This window comes from Petromyzon marinus, chromosome 2, assembly GCF_048934315.1.
Source record: "Petromyzon marinus isolate PM22_M1 ecotype Great Lakes invasive population chromosome 2, UKy_Petmar_22M1.pri1.0, whole genome shotgun sequence".
Classification (NCBI taxonomy): Eukaryota; Metazoa; Chordata; class Hyperoartia; order Petromyzontiformes; family Petromyzontidae; genus Petromyzon; species Petromyzon marinus.
Genome location: NC_133668.1, coordinates 267,501 through 285,107, shown reverse-complemented (window position 1 = coordinate 285,107; position 17,607 = coordinate 267,501). Strand labels below are relative to the sequence as shown.

At 57.9% G+C, this 17,607-nt stretch overlaps 1 protein-coding gene across 2 annotated transcripts in view; it reads left to right on the top strand.

Moving 5' to 3' along the window:
* The window catches only part of LOC116950710 (zinc transporter ZIP5-like), a 44,999-nt gene that overhangs the window by 7,480 nt on the left and 19,912 nt on the right, over positions 1–17,607 (top strand). For both annotated transcript variants that reach the window (XM_032968704.2, XM_076068670.1), the window contains exons 2-10: positions 37–159; positions 9,314–10,043; positions 11,700–11,877; positions 13,222–13,400; positions 13,769–13,942; positions 14,638–14,716; positions 15,599–15,811; positions 16,564–16,644; positions 17,049–17,239. In XM_032968704.2, the coding sequence (XP_032824595.1) occupies positions 9,324–10,043; positions 11,700–11,877; positions 13,222–13,400; positions 13,769–13,942; positions 14,638–14,716; positions 15,599–15,811; positions 16,564–16,644; positions 17,049–17,239 (1,815 nt within the window). In that variant the 5' untranslated portion in view covers positions 37–159; positions 9,314–9,323. The remainder of the gene's footprint in view (positions 1–36; positions 160–9,313; positions 10,044–11,699; positions 11,878–13,221; positions 13,401–13,768; positions 13,943–14,637; positions 14,717–15,598; positions 15,812–16,563; positions 16,645–17,048; positions 17,240–17,607) is intronic.

Below are 17,607 nucleotides of genomic sequence, written 5' to 3'. Positions count from 1 at the left end.
GTCGTCGTCGGCGTCTCTGTCTCCGCTGCCGCCCAGGTGAGGTGCCCAGGTGAGGTGCCCAGGTGGAGGTGCCCAGGTGAGGTGCCCAGGTGGGGTGCCCAGGTGAGGTGCCCAGGTAGAGGTGGTGGCGGCCGTGCCAGGACAAGTGAACGCCCACAGGTAGGGACGGCCCACCGAGCGCCTGCATGCCGCTCGCAGGTGCGTGCGGGTTTCTGCGTCGATGCCCGCGTGTTATTTATTGTTCGGCGCCATGTCCGACGTTTCGCGCACCACGTGCATGCAAATGAGCTCTCTCGAAAAAAAAAACCCCTAATTAAATTTTGTTGCACTCCGCACCCGACTACGACCACCCCCACCACGAGGTACCCCGCTCACACACAAAAGTCAAAGATCCCCCTGTAGTCCACACAGGCTCGCCGGGGCAAGTGCTGTTAGCGAGCCACCGGTGTGACGTCAGCCCGGGGTGTCGCGCGAAGGGACCCGTGGCCACTCGTGGACCTACGTCCGTCCCGCCACGTTCGTGTTCAAAGTGCTGCTGTCCGCACACACCACCACACTGGCTTTAAGGCTGAGTCGACCAAGGGGCAGGCCCAGGACCGGTTCAGATCGTCGTCACTCGTTGTTTGTGAGCGGGAATCCCACACGGGTTGCCGGGTCCGGAGCGCGATGGCCAATATCACACCCGGAGACCCGCGATCATCGTTCAGACGGAGTGGGGAACACGCGAACCTGATAGAGCCACGGCTTGATGCAGGAGAGGGACTGGGTGGGGATGGGATTGCGAGGTGAGATGGAGAGGGGGGGGAGGATTGAGAGGTGGATTGAGAGAGGAAGACTGCGAGGTGGGATTACAAGGCAGGATTGAGAGGGGAAGATTGTGTGGGGGGATGGAGAAGGGAGAATTGCGAGGTGGGATTGCATGGTGGGATTGCGACATTGAATTGCACGGTGGGATTGCGACGTGGGATTGCGACGTGGGATTGCACGCTGGTATTGCCGGTAGGATCGTGAGGTGGGATCGTGAGGTGGGATCGTGAGGTGGGATCGCGAGGTGGGATCGCGAGGTGGGATCGTGAGGTGGGATCGTGAGGTGGGATTGTGAGGTGGGATTGCGAGGTGGGATCACGAGGTAGGATCGTGAGGTGGGATCGCGAGGTGGGATCGCGAGGTAGGATCGCGAGGTGGGATCACGATGTGGGATCGCGATGTGGGATCCTGAGGTGGGATCGTGAGGTGGGATCGTGAGGTGGGATCGCGAGGTAGGATCGTGAGGTGGGATCACGATGTGGGATCGCGATGTGAGATCCTGAGGTGGGATCGTGAGGTGGGATCGTGAGGTGGGATCGCGAGGTGGGATCACGAGGTAGGATCGTGAGGTGGGATCGCGAGGTGGGATCGCGAGGTAGGATCGCGAGGTGGGATCACGATGTGGGATCGCGATGTGGGATCCTGAGGTGGGATCGCGAGGTGGGACCGCCAGCCTTGGCCAAGATGGGCGATCTCCGTATTTCCACAGAGCCGCTGCCACCGAATCAAAACTAAATCTGCTCTCACGGCAAACAAAATACATTTAATAAACACCACACCTCCCTCGCTCATTCTGTCCATCACCACCGACGGGTAAAGTGCCCTTGGCGAGCCACTCGGGTGGGTTTGCCGTCGTTGATTTACAACTTCGTTTGCGTGGACGTCTTGCGCCACTGGTCGGTAAAACGACCAAAAAAAACCCACCGTACAGCCGCTGCTGGATGCGAGCTTCTACCGCAAGGCGCTGCGGCTGTTTGGCCCAGACTTGACCGTGCGGTGCGGGGTAGGAGGGCCGGGCCCGGATGGGATGCATCTCTCGCCGCTGGTGTTGGCCATGGACGGGAATCGCGAACCGCTTTCGCCGGGCTCGTAGCGCTGTGCCGAAATCACCGCGCCCGCCCGCCGCTAATTGCTACAACGTCGATTTGTTACGCTCGTGATCGCGGCGAGAATGCCGGCCTCCCGTGGCCGTGCGCTGGCCGCATCGTTGTGGTCATGGAGCAGGCCAGGCCAACCTGCAAAGTGTCCCACACTGGCCTGGGACCGCAGTGAGTGACCTCCACCCTCCCTCCCGCGGTGACTAGAAAGTACCAAGAGCCCTTGGGAATGACGAGCGGCTGAGTTGAGCCATACAGACAATGCGCGTCGGCGATGACCTATTTAGGGTTCCTTCACCTGGGGGAGATCCAGGCCAGTCTTCTTCTGTTCGCACTCTTATCGATACGGCCACGGTCTTAGCGTGTACATCTCCTGAACTCTCTGTCTTCCTTACAAGGCCGACACTATCGCAATTGGCTTTCGCTTCTTGATTTGAAGCTTTCGTGACTGCAGGAATCCATACTCTTTGGCTTTCACGTGATTCTAAATTATAGCTCTCACTCTTTGAGCGCCAAGGATATAGAGGCAAACAGATATTGGCCCCGACGTCGTTTTCACATTGGCCCGAGACTTGTCGAAGGCCCGGCGACGAGGCAGACCGGGCGGGGTTTAACGAAGGGGCCCAGGGCGCCTGGCGTGCTGCCACCGGGCCAGGTCGCCGTGACGCGCCCCGGCTTTTTGCGGTTTGTGAAACCCTCAACCTAAATCCGAGTCAAGTCAAAGTCCCCGCTTGCACACGGCACACGGCGCAGGGCCACGTTGGCCGTGGCACTCGCCCTCTCCCCACAGCCGCCTCCCGGCAGCCGCCGTCCTTGCTGCGCCGGATTTGAGCTCCCAGGATGAACTCTGCGGTTCTCGTGGGCCCCGACGTGAGCGGTGGTGGGGGGGGAACCCTCCGCGGATTCTCCGTCGCTGCGGCACCGCGCCTCTCGCAGCGTTTTATTTTGAAATGAAATGAAATCGGCCACGTGGCAGAGACCTCTGGGCGTCAGGGTGGGTGACCCCCAGGGGTAACGCTCGCGCCTCGCACCAAGAACATTCTGGGTTCGATTCCTGGCTCGGGCACCTTTCTGCGTGGGGTTTGTGTGTTCTCTCCCCCTGCCCTGCATGGGTGTTCTCCTGTTTCTCCATGTGCTCCTCCCATAGCTCAGGGAACACGCGTAGTGTGAGCGGCATTGGCCAAACATCCCAAAGCTGAAGATTTACCTGCAAATTGCTCCATTGGGGTCATACACAGCAGCAGCAGCAGCAGAATTGCTCCACCGACTGCAAGAGCTTGGCAGGGCCCTCGTGAAAAAGTCTGGAGCCTTTCCTGGGTAAACGAGCATGAATAAATAAATACAATTAAATCAGCATCGTTAGGGAAACGGTTGAATGCAGACGAACTCTCACCGATTCTGACAGCGGTGAGAAGGAGGCAAGAGGCGGAAGACACGCGTGCCCGCCGTGGCTGCCGTGCCCACTGTGTCCGTCGTGCCCGTCGTGCCCGTCGTGCTTGCCGTGCCCGCTGTGCGAGCCATTCCCCCCCACTCAACCCGGGTGGAACGGTGAGTGTGTGGCGTAGTAGCTGTGTGTGTTGGGGGGGGGGGCACCACGAGGCTCACAACCACCAAGCAACAACCACGCCAACTTGGAATGCACCACCTCCTCCACCGCACCGTACTCGCTCGCTGTGCAAGAGCGAGAACCTCCGATTAGCACGGTTGGCTACGTACGGTGCAAAAGAAGTTCGAGGTGGAACCACAGGCAGCGGCCAGGCAGGCAGCCGGTGCCCCCAAGCTCTGCAGTCGTCTCTGTCTCCAGGTGTTAGCGGCCAACTTACTTAGTTTCATAGTTCATAGTTTCATTTATTTGGTATAGCCCTGTGAGCCATTCGGCTCTTGAATCGGGTGCAACCGTCTCTGTCTACAGGTGTTAGCGGCCAACTAACTTGAGGAAGACCTCACAGAGAATGGCTAGACGACATCAGCAGTGACTGGTGCCAGAAACGTGTGGCCACCACTTGAGAATATTGGCACTAGACAGAGGAAAGTGGAAACAAAAGACGAGAATTGTGGAGTGGACACTCACCTGGCCGTGGATTGGCCTAGGCCTGCACTGAGCGTGCCTGTGAATGAGTGTGTGTGGGACCACGTGTGCAGTGGGTACAAGGATCCAGCCACCCCAATAAAGACAGCGCCTGACGTGCGTGAGAAACGACTTTGCCCATCGTCAGCCTGACTTGATGCCCCTCGTAGTCAGCATTTTTACCAATCGCCCCCTCTGCGGAATGCCAAGAGCTGCCATGAAGTGCTGCAGTCTCGCGCGGTCTTCTGATGCTCGGTAAGAGGGAGGGGATTGCTACCGGTGGAGGCTGCGTTTCGAGCAAACAACAAAAGACATATTTGTGTTTTAATTCAAGGCTTCGCTGGATAACATTCCCAACATTCCCAACATTCCGCACATTCGTCAATGGAGATTACCCGGGGCCGCCACCCCTGAACCTTATTTACTGCTCTACCTTGGACTGTAAGACTGTGTATACCTTGTGTTTACCTTGTGTTTACCTTGGACTGTAAGACTGTGTTTACCTTGTGTTTACCTTGGACTGTAAGACTGTTTACCTTGTGTTTACCATGGACTGTAAGACAGTGTTTACCATGGACTGTAAGACTGTGTTTACCTTGTGTTTACCTTGGACTGTAAGACTGTGTTTACCTTATGTTTACCTTGTGTTTACCTTGGACTGTAAGACTGTGTTTACCTTGTGTTTACCTTGGACTGTGTGTTTACCATGGACTGTAAGACAGTGTTTACCTTGTGTTTACCATTGACTGTAAGACAGTGTGTTTAACTTGTGTTTACCATGGACTGTAAGACTGAGTGTGTTTACCTTGGACTGTAAGACAGTGTGTTCACCTTGTGTTTACCATGGACTGTAAGACTGTGTTTACCTTGGACTGTAAGACAGTGTGTTCACCTTGTGTTTACCATGGACTGTAAGACTGTGTTTACCTTGTGTTTACCATGGACTGCAAGACAGTGTTTACCTTGTGTTTACCATTGACTGTAAGACAGTGTGTTTAGCTTGTGTTTACCTTGGACTGTAAGACTGAGTGTGTTTACCTTGGACAGTAAGACTGAGTGTGTTTACCATGGACAGTAAGACTGAGTGTGTTTACCATGGACTGTAAGACTGAGTGTGTTTACCTTGGACTGTAAGGCTGAGTGTGTTTACCTTGGACTGTAAGACTGAGTGTGTTTACCATGGACTGTAAGACTGAGTGTGTTTACCATGGACAGTAAGACTGAGTGTGTTTACCTTGGACTGTAAGACAGTGTGTTTACCTTTGGCTATGAGACTGAGTGTGTTTACCTTGGACTGTAAGACTGATTGTGTTTACCTTGGACTGTAAGACTGAGTGTGTTTACCTTGGACTGTAAGACTGATTGTGTTTACCTTGGACTGTAAGACTGATTGTGTTTACCTTGGACTGTAAGACTGAGTGTGTTTACCTTGGACTGTAAGACTGATTGTGTTTACCTTGGACTGTAAGACTGAGTGTGTTTACCTTGGACTGTAAGACTGATTGTGTTTACCTTGGACTGTAAGACTGAGTGTGTTTACCTTGGACTGTAAGACTGAGTGTGTTTACCTTGGACTGTAAGACTGATTGTGTTTACCTTGGACTGTAAGACTGAGTGTGTTTACCATGGACAGTAAGACTGAGTGTGTTTACCATGGACAGTAAGACTGAGTGTGTTTACCTTGGACTGTAAGACTGAGTGTGTTTACCTTGGACTGTAAGACAGTGTTTGCCTTGTGTTTGCCATGGACTGTAAGACAGTGTTTACCTTGTGTTTACCTTGGACTGTAAGACTGAGTGTGTGTACTTGGACTGTAAGACTGAGTGTGTTTACCTTGGACTGTAAGACTGATTGTGTTTACCTTGGACTGTAAAACTGAGTGTGTTTACCATGGACAGTAAGACTGAGTGTGTTTACCATGGACAGTAAGACTGAGTGTGTTTACCTTGGACTGTAAGACTGAGTGTGTTTACCTTGGACTGTAAGACAGTGTTTGCCTTGTGTTTACCATGGACTGTAAGACAGTGTTTACCTTGTGTTTACCTTGGACTGTAAGACTGAGTGTGTTTACCTTGGACTGTAAGGCTGAGTGTGTTTACCTTGGACTGTAAGACTGAGTGTGTTTACCTTGGACTTTAAGACTGAGTGTGTTTACCTTGGACTGTAAGACTGTGTGTGTTTACCTTGGACTGTAAGACTGAGTGTGTTTACCTTGGACTGTAAGACTGAGTGTGTTTACCTTGGACTGTGAGACTGATTGTGTTTACCTTGGACTGTAAGACTGAGTGTGTTTACCTTGGACTGTAAGACTGTGTTTGTTTACCTTGGACTGTAAGACTGAGTGTGTTTAACTTGTGTTTACCTTGGACTGTGAGACTGATTGTGTTTACCATGGACTGTGAGACTGAGTGTGTTTACCTTGGACTGTAAGACTGAGTGTGTTTACCTTGGACAGTAAAACTGAGTGTGTTTACCTTGGACTGTAAGACTGAGTGTGTTTACCTTGGACTGTAAGACAGTGTGTTTAACTTGTGTTTACCATGGACTGTAAGACTGAGTGTGTTTACCTTGGACTGTAAGACAGTGTGTTCACCTTGTCTTTACCATGGACTGCAAGACAGTGTTTACCTTGTGTTTACTATGGACTGTAAGACAGTGTGTTTAGCTTGTGTTTACCTTGGACTGTAAGACTGAGTGTGTTTACCTTGGACTGTAAGACTGAGTGTGTTTACCTTGGACTGTAAGACTGAGTGTGTTTACCTTGGACTGTAAGGCTGAGTGTGTTTACCTTGGACTGTAAGACTGAGTGTGTTTACCTAAGACTGAGTGTGTTTACCATGGACAGTAAGACAGTGTGTTTACCACGGACAGTAAGACTGAGTGTGTTTACCATGGACAGTAAGACAGTGTGTTTACCATGGACAGTAAGACTGAGTGTGTTTAGCATGGACTGTAAGACTGAGTGTGTTTACCATGGACAGCAAGACTGAGTGTGTTTACCATGGACTGTAAGACTGAGTGTGTTTACCTTGGACTGTAAGACAGTGTGTTGACCTTGGACTGTAAGACTGAGTGTGTGTTACCTTGGACTGTAAGACTGAGTGTGTTTACCTTGGACTGTAAGACGGATTGTGTTTACCTTGGACTTTAAGACTGAGTGTGTTTACCATTGACTGTAAGACAGTGTGTTGACCTTGGACTGTAAGACTGAGTGTGTGTTACCTTGGACTGTAAGACTGAGTGTGTTTACCTTGGACTGTGAGACTGATTGTGTTTACCATGGACTGTAAGACTGAGTGTGTGTTACCTTGTGTTTACCATGGACTGTAAGACAGTGTTTACCTTGTGTTTACCATTGACTGTAAGACAGTGTGTTTAACTTGTGTTTACCTTGGACTGTAAAACTGGGTGTGTTTACCTTGGACTGTAAGACAGTGTGTTCACCTTGTGTTTACCATGGACTGTAAGACAGTGTTTACCTTGTGTTTACCTTGGACTGTAAGACAGTGTGTTTACCTTGGACTGTGAGACTGAGTGTGTTTACCTTGGACTGTAAGACTGAGTGTGTTTACCTTGGACTGTAAGACAGTGTTTACCTTGTGTTTACCATGGACTGTAAGACTGAGTGTGTTTACCATGGACAGTAAGACTGAGTGTGTTTACCATGGACAGTAAGACAGTGTGTTTACCATGGACAGTAAGACAGTGTGTTTACCATGGACAGTGAGACTGTGTTTACCATGGACAGTAAGACTGAGTGTGTTTACCATGGACAGTAAGACTGAGTGTGTTTACCATGGACAGTAAGACAGTGTGTTTACCATGGACAGTAAGACTGAGTGTGTTTACCATGGACAGTAAGACTGAGTGTGTTTACCATGGACAGTAAGACTGTGTTTACCATGGACAGTAAGACTGAGTGTGTTTACCATGGACAGTAAGACTGTGTTTACCATGGACAGTAAGACTGAGTGTGTTTACCATGGACAGTAAGACTGTGTTTACCATGGACAGTAAGACAGTGTGTTTATCATGGACAGTAAGACTGTGTTTACCATGGACAGTAAGACTGTGTTTACCATGGACAGTAAGACTGAGTGTGTTTACCATGGACAGTAAGACTGTGTTTACCATGGACAGTAAGACAGTGTGTTTACCATGGACAGTAAGACAGTGTGTTTACCATGGACAGTAAGACAGTGTGATTACCATGGACAGTGAGACTGATTGCCCATTGTTAACGTGGGCGAGGGTGCCGGATCGTTCCTGGCTTCCCGCGTCGCTGGTGGCACGCTCGGTGCACTGTGAGGCCACGCTGGAGGTCACGGGGACAGATCCAGGTGCCCGGGGTTGACTGGCTGGCCGATGCACCGACTGCGCTTCCCACTCTGCCACTTCTCTGCGCTTTATCCATGCAAAGCGCGTAATTATACTCATGTCCAATTTGCTTTACCCCCCAGCAAAATGCCTTAATTAGCCTCACCAAATAAATAGGCGGACAATTCGTCGTCTCATTCACAAATCCCTCTCTCCACGTACACAAATCATTACCAAGGGTTTCCCCGACAACCCATCGGCCGTACACGCGGCCCCATCTGGGAGTCCCGGCGGCATCGACTCGTGCGCTGCCAGGGCTCCTGGCAGCGTGCGAGAGCCAGCGGATGCGTCCGTAGCGGATCCTGCGGGGGGCGAACCGTGGGTGAACCCTGCTGAGCGGCACGCCGCTGGACGGGAACTTTCACCTGCGATTGAACATTCACCCGGGTCGGCGGTAACGGCCTTGCGGTGCACAACGAAGGAGTGCGACTGAGAGAAACCTCTCAGCACCAGATGACTAAGCACTTGGCCCGGCAACGTGCCTTCCTTTCCCGCAGAGTCGTCCCTCTCTCTCTCTCTCTGTACGTATGTTGAACTTCTTTTGCACGGTACGCAGCTAACCGTGCTAATAGTGGGTGCGGGGGGAGGGCAACAACACTAAACACAAATATAGTTCTGCAGAAATGAGTTTTTAATCTATACGATGATTTAAAAGTGCACAGCTCCAGTGGCTTCCTAATATCGGAAGGAAGAACGTTCCAGACGGCCGCAGAAGGGCATCTAAAATCGCGCGACGCGGCGACCGTCTTTGTTTGATGGCCAGCCAGGAGCCGCTGCTGCGGGGATGACCGGAGTTTGCGCGACGATGGTTTAATGCTCCTTGACGAACCGTGGCCCCGACATCGCACGCGTGCGTTGTAGGGGCTACGGTTCACAGGTGTTCAGTCTGCAGTCGCAGCTGCCTCTCGCCCATCTCCCTCGTATCCGCCGCCGTCTCTCCCCCCGCCCTGCGTTTTGCTTTCAGCGCCGCGAACATGGAGGAGACTCTGGGCAGCGCCTTCCGCTCCGTGGTTGTGCCGCCGCTGCTGCTGGCGCTGCTGCTGCTGCTGCAGGGCGCGCCGGCGCGCTGCGCCGCTCCGCACGAGCGGCCCACGTCCTCGGCGGGCGCGGGAGGCCTAGGGGAGGTCGGCACCGCCGCCGCCGTGCCGGACCTGCCCATGGCCGTGTACGAGCAGAAGTACTACCTGCAGCGACTGTTCACGCGCTACGGCCAGGAGGGGCACCTCTCCCTCGATGCCCTGCAGAAGCTGCTCGTCAACCTGGGCATCGGTGAGATCCGGGTGCTCGAAGATCAGGAAGAAGATCACGATCACGATGAAGATCACGATCAGGACCACGACCAGGAGAACGATCAGGACCACGACCGCGATCACGGCCGCGATCGGGGCGACGGCGACGCCGGGCGTCGAGCTGGCCACGACGGCCTCCTCGGGCCGATGGACCGCCGCAGGGGCGGCTCGTCGAGCGCCACCGACGGCGCGGGGGATGTCGGGCCACGGACCGCGGCCCCGACGGGCGGCGCCGGGGATTGGCGAGGGCCCCCGAGAGGCGCGCCGAGAGGCGCCCGCGGCGCCCGGGAGGTGCCCCACGGCGGTGGGGCCTGGGGAGCCGCGGAGAAGCAAAGCCGGACGGCGGTCCAGGACTACCTCGCGTCGCTGGGCTTGTCGGGAGATCACGGCCACATTCACGAAGAGGTGAGATTGAATTCCCTCCTCCCCCGCCACACAAAGGGGTAGACCACAGTTAGTGTGTCGGCAGGTCGCACGTGGTGGGGTAAAGTGTGGGTACTCCCACCTCTCCCAAAACATCTGGCCGGCGTGGAAGAGTAGGCCCACAATTTTTTTTTTCCCAGAGGGGCTCTCCAGGGCTCCCTCCGCCAGCAGTGGAGCAAGCGAGTTACTACGGGCTGCGCCTTTACCCTTCGTGGTTTCTACCTTGCTCCACATGAACAGGTGAAAACCCCGGACAATGTTTGGTGGCAAGTGCACGTTTCTCGACTGTCGTGAGTCACACGAGTCCGTGTGTCCATGAGTCCGTGAGTCCATGAGTCCACGAGTCCGCAAGTCAGCGAGTCAACGAGTCCGCGAGCCACACGAGTTCATCATGGTGAGCCTCCGCTGCTGGGGAACGCAGAACAGAGAGGCTTCCTGTCCAGGCTGTGGACATCGCTCCTGCAATCAACAACAAAGAATTGGAATGAGGGCGAAGCTTTGTTTTTCCCCAAGCTCGCAGCGAGCATTCCCGCAGAGGCCACGCCGTCATGTGGCGCTCGCAGTGCTCTCACATGATCTCCGCGTGGTCACATGAGCTGCCGCGTCCCGAGTTCACGGGTCAGGGTTATGTATTTCAGAGCCCGACTGCTATGGAGACACTTAATTCCCACAAAGATAACAAAGATCCCTCGTATAGCCTGTTACAGACCGTAGGGGCAAGTGCTGCTAGATAGTAGCAGTGCTGCTAGATTGTAGCAGCACCTACGAAGGCCGGAACGGCACACGAGGCGGTGAGTGGCCAGCACCACGCCCGCCCGCCTTTGTCTCCCCAGTGGCGATGTTTTTACACATCTCACCAGGTACTCAATTAAGGCTGAATCGACTTAGTGGAGGGCCAGGCCCGGTTCAGCTAATCGTCACCGGGGGTTGGCCGTGAGCGGGAATCGAACTCGGGTCGCCGGCTTTGTAGCGCAGCGCGCTCACCGCTACGCTACCGCTTCCCAAATTCCCACACATGCGCACACGTGTTTGTGTGTACTACAGCGAGGCACCCTCGCTCGCGTATCGAACTCACGCTCTCAAGCTTCCCGTTGTTGTTTTCTTCACCGGTCGCCACTCGCGTGCGACTCGTCGTTATGGGGCCACGTAACGATCCGGCCAAAACGATTTCTTTAGGGTAGACCCTTCACCGCCCGACACGGGCAAACCGAGCACGGGGCCACGTGGCGTACGGGTGCGCGTGGCTCCGACGTGGTTGCGGTCGATCAGTTGAGTTTTAGTTCAGCTTATTTTGAAGTACCCTGTGAGCTACGAAGAAGCTCTTGAATCGGTGTTTCACCAACAAAAGCAACGGTTCCCCGGCAAACGCAACGTACATAACAGGTCGCAAGAAGAATATAAATAAAGTAAATACATAATGAAGGAAAACAAGTGGCAGCAAATCGCGTTACGTAGAGTACGTTACAAAATCATCTTTTAAATATTTAACTCAAGTGAGGTCGCGCTCGCCCATCGTCGGTCGAGATCGCGCGCCGTCGAGTCGGAGGGCGGCTCTCACGACCAAATGGAGCCGCCGCCGCGTGACCCGGCCTCGCCGCGTGACCCGGCCTCGCCGCGGCGTCTCGCGTGCGCCCGCAGTGCATGAACATCACCACGCTGCTGTGGAACTACGGCATGTCGTCGGCTTCCGGCGTCAACCAGGACCAGTTCATCTTCCTGTGCCCGGCGATGCTGTACCAGATCGACAGCCGCGTCTGCGTCAAGCAGCAGCACGACCGCCACGGCGCAAGCGGCGCCGCCACCGCCCCCGACACCGGTGAGGAGCGGAGTACCGTGCGGCGGCGCGTTACGGGAAGGGATTATTATTTGTGGGGAGCATAGCCGTTGGTGCATAGAACAGTACAACGACGTGCAGTTTTACCGTGCTCCCTACTCCTGACAAGATAGCGCCGCAGCAACGGCGGCGCCGGCTTCCAGCGCGCGCGTGTTTATGGCTGGCGGCCGCCCGTCCACATGCCGGCCAGGCCCGGGCCTGCTTGGCTTCCGGGCGCACTCCGCTGGCACGGTGCCGGCGTGAGCGTCGCGCGGCTTACAAGGCAACGCGAGGCTTTCAGCAACGACGCCGCTCGGTTGAACCGGGCGAGAGCTCCCGGGTAGCGGGGCGCTCCTCGTGTGCGAGAGTGACCGCGGTCACACGACGGGTGCTGCTCGGCGGAGCGAGGAGTCGACGCGGTCATGGGCGACGGTGCGATGCGAGCATGGTGGAGAGAGCGGTGGAGAGAGTGGTGGAGAGAGCGGTGGAGAGAGCGGTGGAGAGAGCGGTGCGGAGAGCGGTGGAGAGAGCGGTGGAGAGAGTGGTGGAGAGAGCGGTGGAGAGAGCGGTGGAGAGAGCGGTGGAGAGAGCGGTGCGGAGAGCGGTGGAGAGAGCAGTGCAGAGAGCGGTGGAGAGAGCGGTGGAGAGAGCGGTGGAGAGAGCGGTGCAGAGAGCGGTGGAGGGAGCGGTGGAGAGAGCGGTGGAGAGAGCGGTGGAGAGAGCGGTGGAGAGAGCGGTGGAGAGAGCGGTGGAGAGAGCGGTGCAGAGAGCGGTGGAGAGAGCGGTGGAGAGAGCGGTGCAGAGAGCGGTGGAGAGAGCGGTGGAGAGAGCGGTGGAGAGAGCGGTGGAGAGAGCGGTGCAGAGAGCGGTGGAGGGAGCGGTGGAGAGAGCGGTGGAGAGAGCGGTGGAGAGAGCGGTGGAGAGAGCGGTGGAGAGAGCGGTGGAGAGAGCGGTGCAGAGAGCGGTGGAGAGAGCGGTGGAGAGAGCGGTGCAGAGAGCGGTGGAGAGAGCGGTGGAGAGAGCGGTGCAGAGGGCGGTGGAGAGGGCGGTGGAGAGAGCGGTGGAGAGGGCGGTGGAGAGAGCGGTGGAGAGAGCGGTGGAGAGAGCGGTGGAGAGGGCGGTGGAGAGAGCGGTGGAGAGAGCGGTGGAGAGAGCGGTGGAGAGGGCGGTGGAGAGAGCGGTGGAGAGAGCGGTAGAGAGAGCGGTGCAGAGAGCGGTGGAGAGAGCGGTGGAGAGAGCGGTGGAGAGAGCGGTGGAGAGAGCGGTGGAGAGGGCGGTGGAGAGAGCGGTGGAGAGAGCAGTGGAGAGAGCGACGCGTCCGCGTTTGACATCCGCTCCGTGTGGCAGGTGCGGCCGCCTGGGGCTGGGGCTTCCTTGCCATCACGGCCATCTCGCTGCTCTCCCTGCTGGCCGCCGCCTTCATCCCGGCCCTGTCGCCCGACGCGCTGTCCAGCATGCTGGGCTTCCTGGTGGCGCTGGCCGTCGGGACGTTGAGCGGCGACGCTCTGCTGCACCTGCTCCCCCACGTGAGGACCCCCCCTACCCCTCCCTACCCCCCCCTACCCCTCCCTACCCCCCTATCCCCCCCTCCTCTCCACGTACACAGTCCCCACCGACGGTCGCATCGCATCGATGATCTTCCGCAGCCGTGATCGTCGGTAGCCGTGACAAAGGCTTAACGTCACCCGGGTCACGGCCTAACCTTGGCCGAGCCCCGAGCACGACCGGCTCGGAGCTCTTGGCTCCGAGTCGTCCGGCCACCATCCTGGCTTGGGGCTTCGAATCCCCGACTGGGGCCCGGTAAAACGCCGGCGCCCCTTCCTCCCCGACGCCGTCGCGCACCGAGCCGAGCGCCTCCCTGAAGGTGGCGCGTCACGCTGCTGCGGGGATGCAGGCGCAGGGCGGAGGACACGGGCACAAGCCGGGAGGGGCCGGCGGGGACTGGACGAGCGGCCTCGTCGAGCAGCTGCTGCCGCTGGGCAAGGGGATGGCGGCGCTCGGAGGCGTCTACCTCATGTTCCTCCTGGACAGTCTGCTGCCCCTGCTGCGCGTCCGGCGCGAAGAGAAGGCAAGCCAACAGGCGCGCACGTCCGTCCCGCGGATCTGTCCCGTCCGTGTGTCCCGTCCGTGTGTCCCGTCCGTGTGTCCCATGCGTCTGTCCCACTTGTGTCCCGCGGTGTTTTTGCTTCGCATGTTTGGGGACATTTTTTCAGCACCATTGGTTCAAGTCTGGACCAGTTTCAACATTCGGCATCTCATCAGCAGTCAGGCTTGCCTGAACCAATGCTGTTGCTAGGCGAGGACCTCACTCGAGTGGATGTGGGTCCTCATGGAGAGGCCCCTGTGCGGAGGCGACGTGTTGCTCAACTTGCGCGTTACAAGTTGATAATGGGACCGGAGTCCGCCACTGCCTGGCGGCAGGGAATGTGTAGACGGCCTCGGTTGCACGATGATGTCGTGACGCCGCGGTGATGACCCCGCGGTGATGACGACTCGGTGATGACGCCGTGCTGATGACGCCGCGTTGATGACGCCGTACTGATGACGCCGTGGTGATGACGTCGCGGTGATGACGCCGCGGTGATGACGCCGCGGTGATGACGACGCGGTGATGACGCCGCGGTGATGACGCCGTGCTGATGACGCCGTGCTGATGACGCCGTGCTGATGACGCCGTGCTGATGACGCCGTGGTGATGACGCCGCGGTGATGACGCCGCGGTGATGACGCCGCGGTGATGACGCCGCCCCTGTGTCCTTGCAGAAGAGAGAGGCCCGGGAGGTGCGCGAGGGAGGAGAGAAGGCGCCGCCCTGCGAGGAGTTGGAGCTCAAAGTTGACGCAGGTGAGGATAGTTGTGGGAGGGTGCCAATGAGGGGGGGGGGGGGGAATGATGGCTGTGGGTCGGTGATGGTGGGCGGGTGATGGTGGGTGGGTGATGGTGGGTGGGTGATGGTGGGTGGGAGATGGTGGACGGGTGATGGTGGGTGGGTGATGGTGGGCGGGTGATGGTGGACGGGTGATGGTGGGGCTGGTGATGGTGGGTGGGTGATGGTGGGTGGGTGATGGTGGGTGGGTGGGTGATGGTGGGCGGGTGATGGTGGGTGGGTGATGGCGGGCGGGTGATGGTGGGGCTGGTGATGGTGGGTGGGTGATGGTGGGTGGGTGATGGTGGGTGGGTGATGGTGGGCGGGTGATGGTGGGTGGGTGATGGTGGGTGGGTGATGGTGGGGCGGGTGATGGCGGGCGGGTGATGGTGGGGCGGGTTCCTTGCTCGGTTCAACAAAGCGTTATGCCCCTCCACCACGTACGACTTTGACGGTGCTGATTGTCGCCGGCGGCCTGACGTTTTGGGCATTTGGATCCGCACTCGGCAGCCGGGTGTTTTAAATCAGAAATATTCCCTTCCATTTCACGCCGGCGATTGCAAACACCCCGGGAAATATTCAAGGGGCGCTTGTGGCCACGTGATGTCTCGGTTGACTCGGCCGTGTCGGGCGGTGCAGGTGAGGGTTAGGAAGAGGCGTCGTACGGACCGATCAGATTACCAACACGCAGAGAGGCCCCCCTGCACGTAGCGACGGCTCTCGGCCGTACACAAAGCCACCGGTGGAGAAGAACCGCCTTGCGGTCATTCCATTTGCGTCTCCTCCGTCCTGCGACGGGCGCCGCTCTCGGCCCTGCGCCGCGGCGAGCGGCGAGCTCTGATCCCCGGCGCGTCTCGCAGCGTGCCGCTCGGGCGGCAGCGACGCGGAGAAGGTGTCGCGAGGAGACCGGGACCCGGAGCGTCGCCGCGAGGGGCGTGCCCACGGCGGGGGCCTCGAGCAGCACCGCGGGCACTCGCACGCGCCCCTCGGCAAGGCGGGCCGCGTCGGCAACATCGCCTGGATGGTCATCATGGGCGACGGCCTCCACAACTTCACCGACGGCCTCGCAATCGGTGCGTCCGCGCGCGCGTGTGTGTGTGTGTGTGTGTGCACGTCCGTGAGTGTTTGGACATCTTATTTGGTGTTTGAACGTCCTAACACCTGCAGTTTTATTGGCAGAAAGGGTAAAACCTCGCCTTGTTTTTTCATACTTACGTGGGTGTGTGCATCTGCCAGTCTACTCGGTCAACCCACGGCACCTGGGTCTGTCCCGTGACCTCCTGCCAGCGAAGCCTTCGACATTTCACGTGACCTCTAAGCGCACCTAGCCTGGCACTAGCGCCGTGGAGACATCGCCACGGCTCGATGGCGAATGGCGACCATCGTCGTTGTCGTTGTTGTCGTCTACGCCATCGTTGTCATCGTCGTTGTCGTCGTCGCCATCGTCGTTGTTGTTGTTGTCGTCATTGTCGTCGTCATCGTCGTCATCGTCGTCATCGTCGTCATCGTCGTCGTCATTGTCGTCGTCATCGTCGTCGTCATCGTTGTCGTCGTCGTCATTGTTGTCGTCGTCATCGTCGTCGTCATTGTCGTCGTCATTGTCGTCGTCATCGTTGTCGTCGTCGTCATTGTTGTCGTCGTCATCGTTGTCGTCGTCGTCATTGTCGTCGTCATTGTCGTCGTCATCGTTGTCGTCGTCGTCATTGTTGTCGTCGTCATCGTTGTCGTCGTTGTTGTCGTCATCGTCGTCGTCATTGTTGTCGTCGTCATCGTTGTCGTCGTCGTTGCTGTGCGAGTGGCTGATGCGGCGCCCGCACCTGCGCAGGGGCGGCGTTCAGCAGCAGCGTCACGGTGGGGCTCAGCACCTCCATCGCCGTGCTCTGCCACGAGGTCCCCCACGAGCTCGGTGAGACAACCACCCCCCACCCTCCCACGCCCCCCCCACCCTCCCATGCCCCCCCCCCACACTCCCACGCCCCCCCCACCCTCCCACGCCCCCCCCACACTCCCACGCCCCCCCCATCCTCCCACGCCCCCCCCACCCTCCCATGATGCCCCCCCACCCTCCCACGCCCCCCCCACCCTCCCATGATGCCCCCCCCACCCTCCCACGCTCCCCACCTCGTCACCCCAACTCGGTCCCCCCAGCAGGGCTCCTCGTCCCTCTCGCGCCTCTCTCCCTGCCGGCGAGACGCCCAGGCGGCCTTGAGCCGCTCACGGAGCGTGGAACGCCTCCTCCCCTCCTCCTCCTCCTCCTTCACCTTTGTCTCTGCGCGTGCCCCCCCCCCCCCTCGTTCTCACCCCGCCCAGGTGACTTTGCGGTGCTGCTGCGGGCCGGGATGTCTCTGCGCCGGGCGGTCTTCTACAACCTCCTGTCGGCGCTGCTCGGCTACCTGGGCATGGCCATCGGCGTGGCCGTGGGCCGCCACCTCCGCTCCTTCACCCTCTGGATCTTCGCGCTCACCGCGGGCTGCTTCCTCTACGTGGCGCTCGTCAGCATGGTACGGGGTCGGGGGGCGGCGGCCGGGCTGCGGCCGTGCGAGCGGCGGGGTTGCCGGGCGGCAGAGCGAGCGGCTCGAGGTCGGAAGGTGACTCGCTCGATCGTCCTCCCCGGGTCACTGTCGCAAAGGAGACTTCTCCGGTCTCTCGGGTCATGGAGAGCGGTTGTCCCACGGAGAGACTCGCCTCTGCCATAGCAATGTGGAATTTCCACCGCTGGGTCTGCGGGGCTGTAAGGCAGGAGATGAGCGCAGCAGGGGTCCCGTCGTGTGACTGGCAGGGCAGCGCGAGCAGGAGCTCCTGCCACCGCGTGGTTGGCGCGGACGGGCGAGCCGCCCCCGGGCGGAGCGAGCGGTTGCCGTGGTCGGTC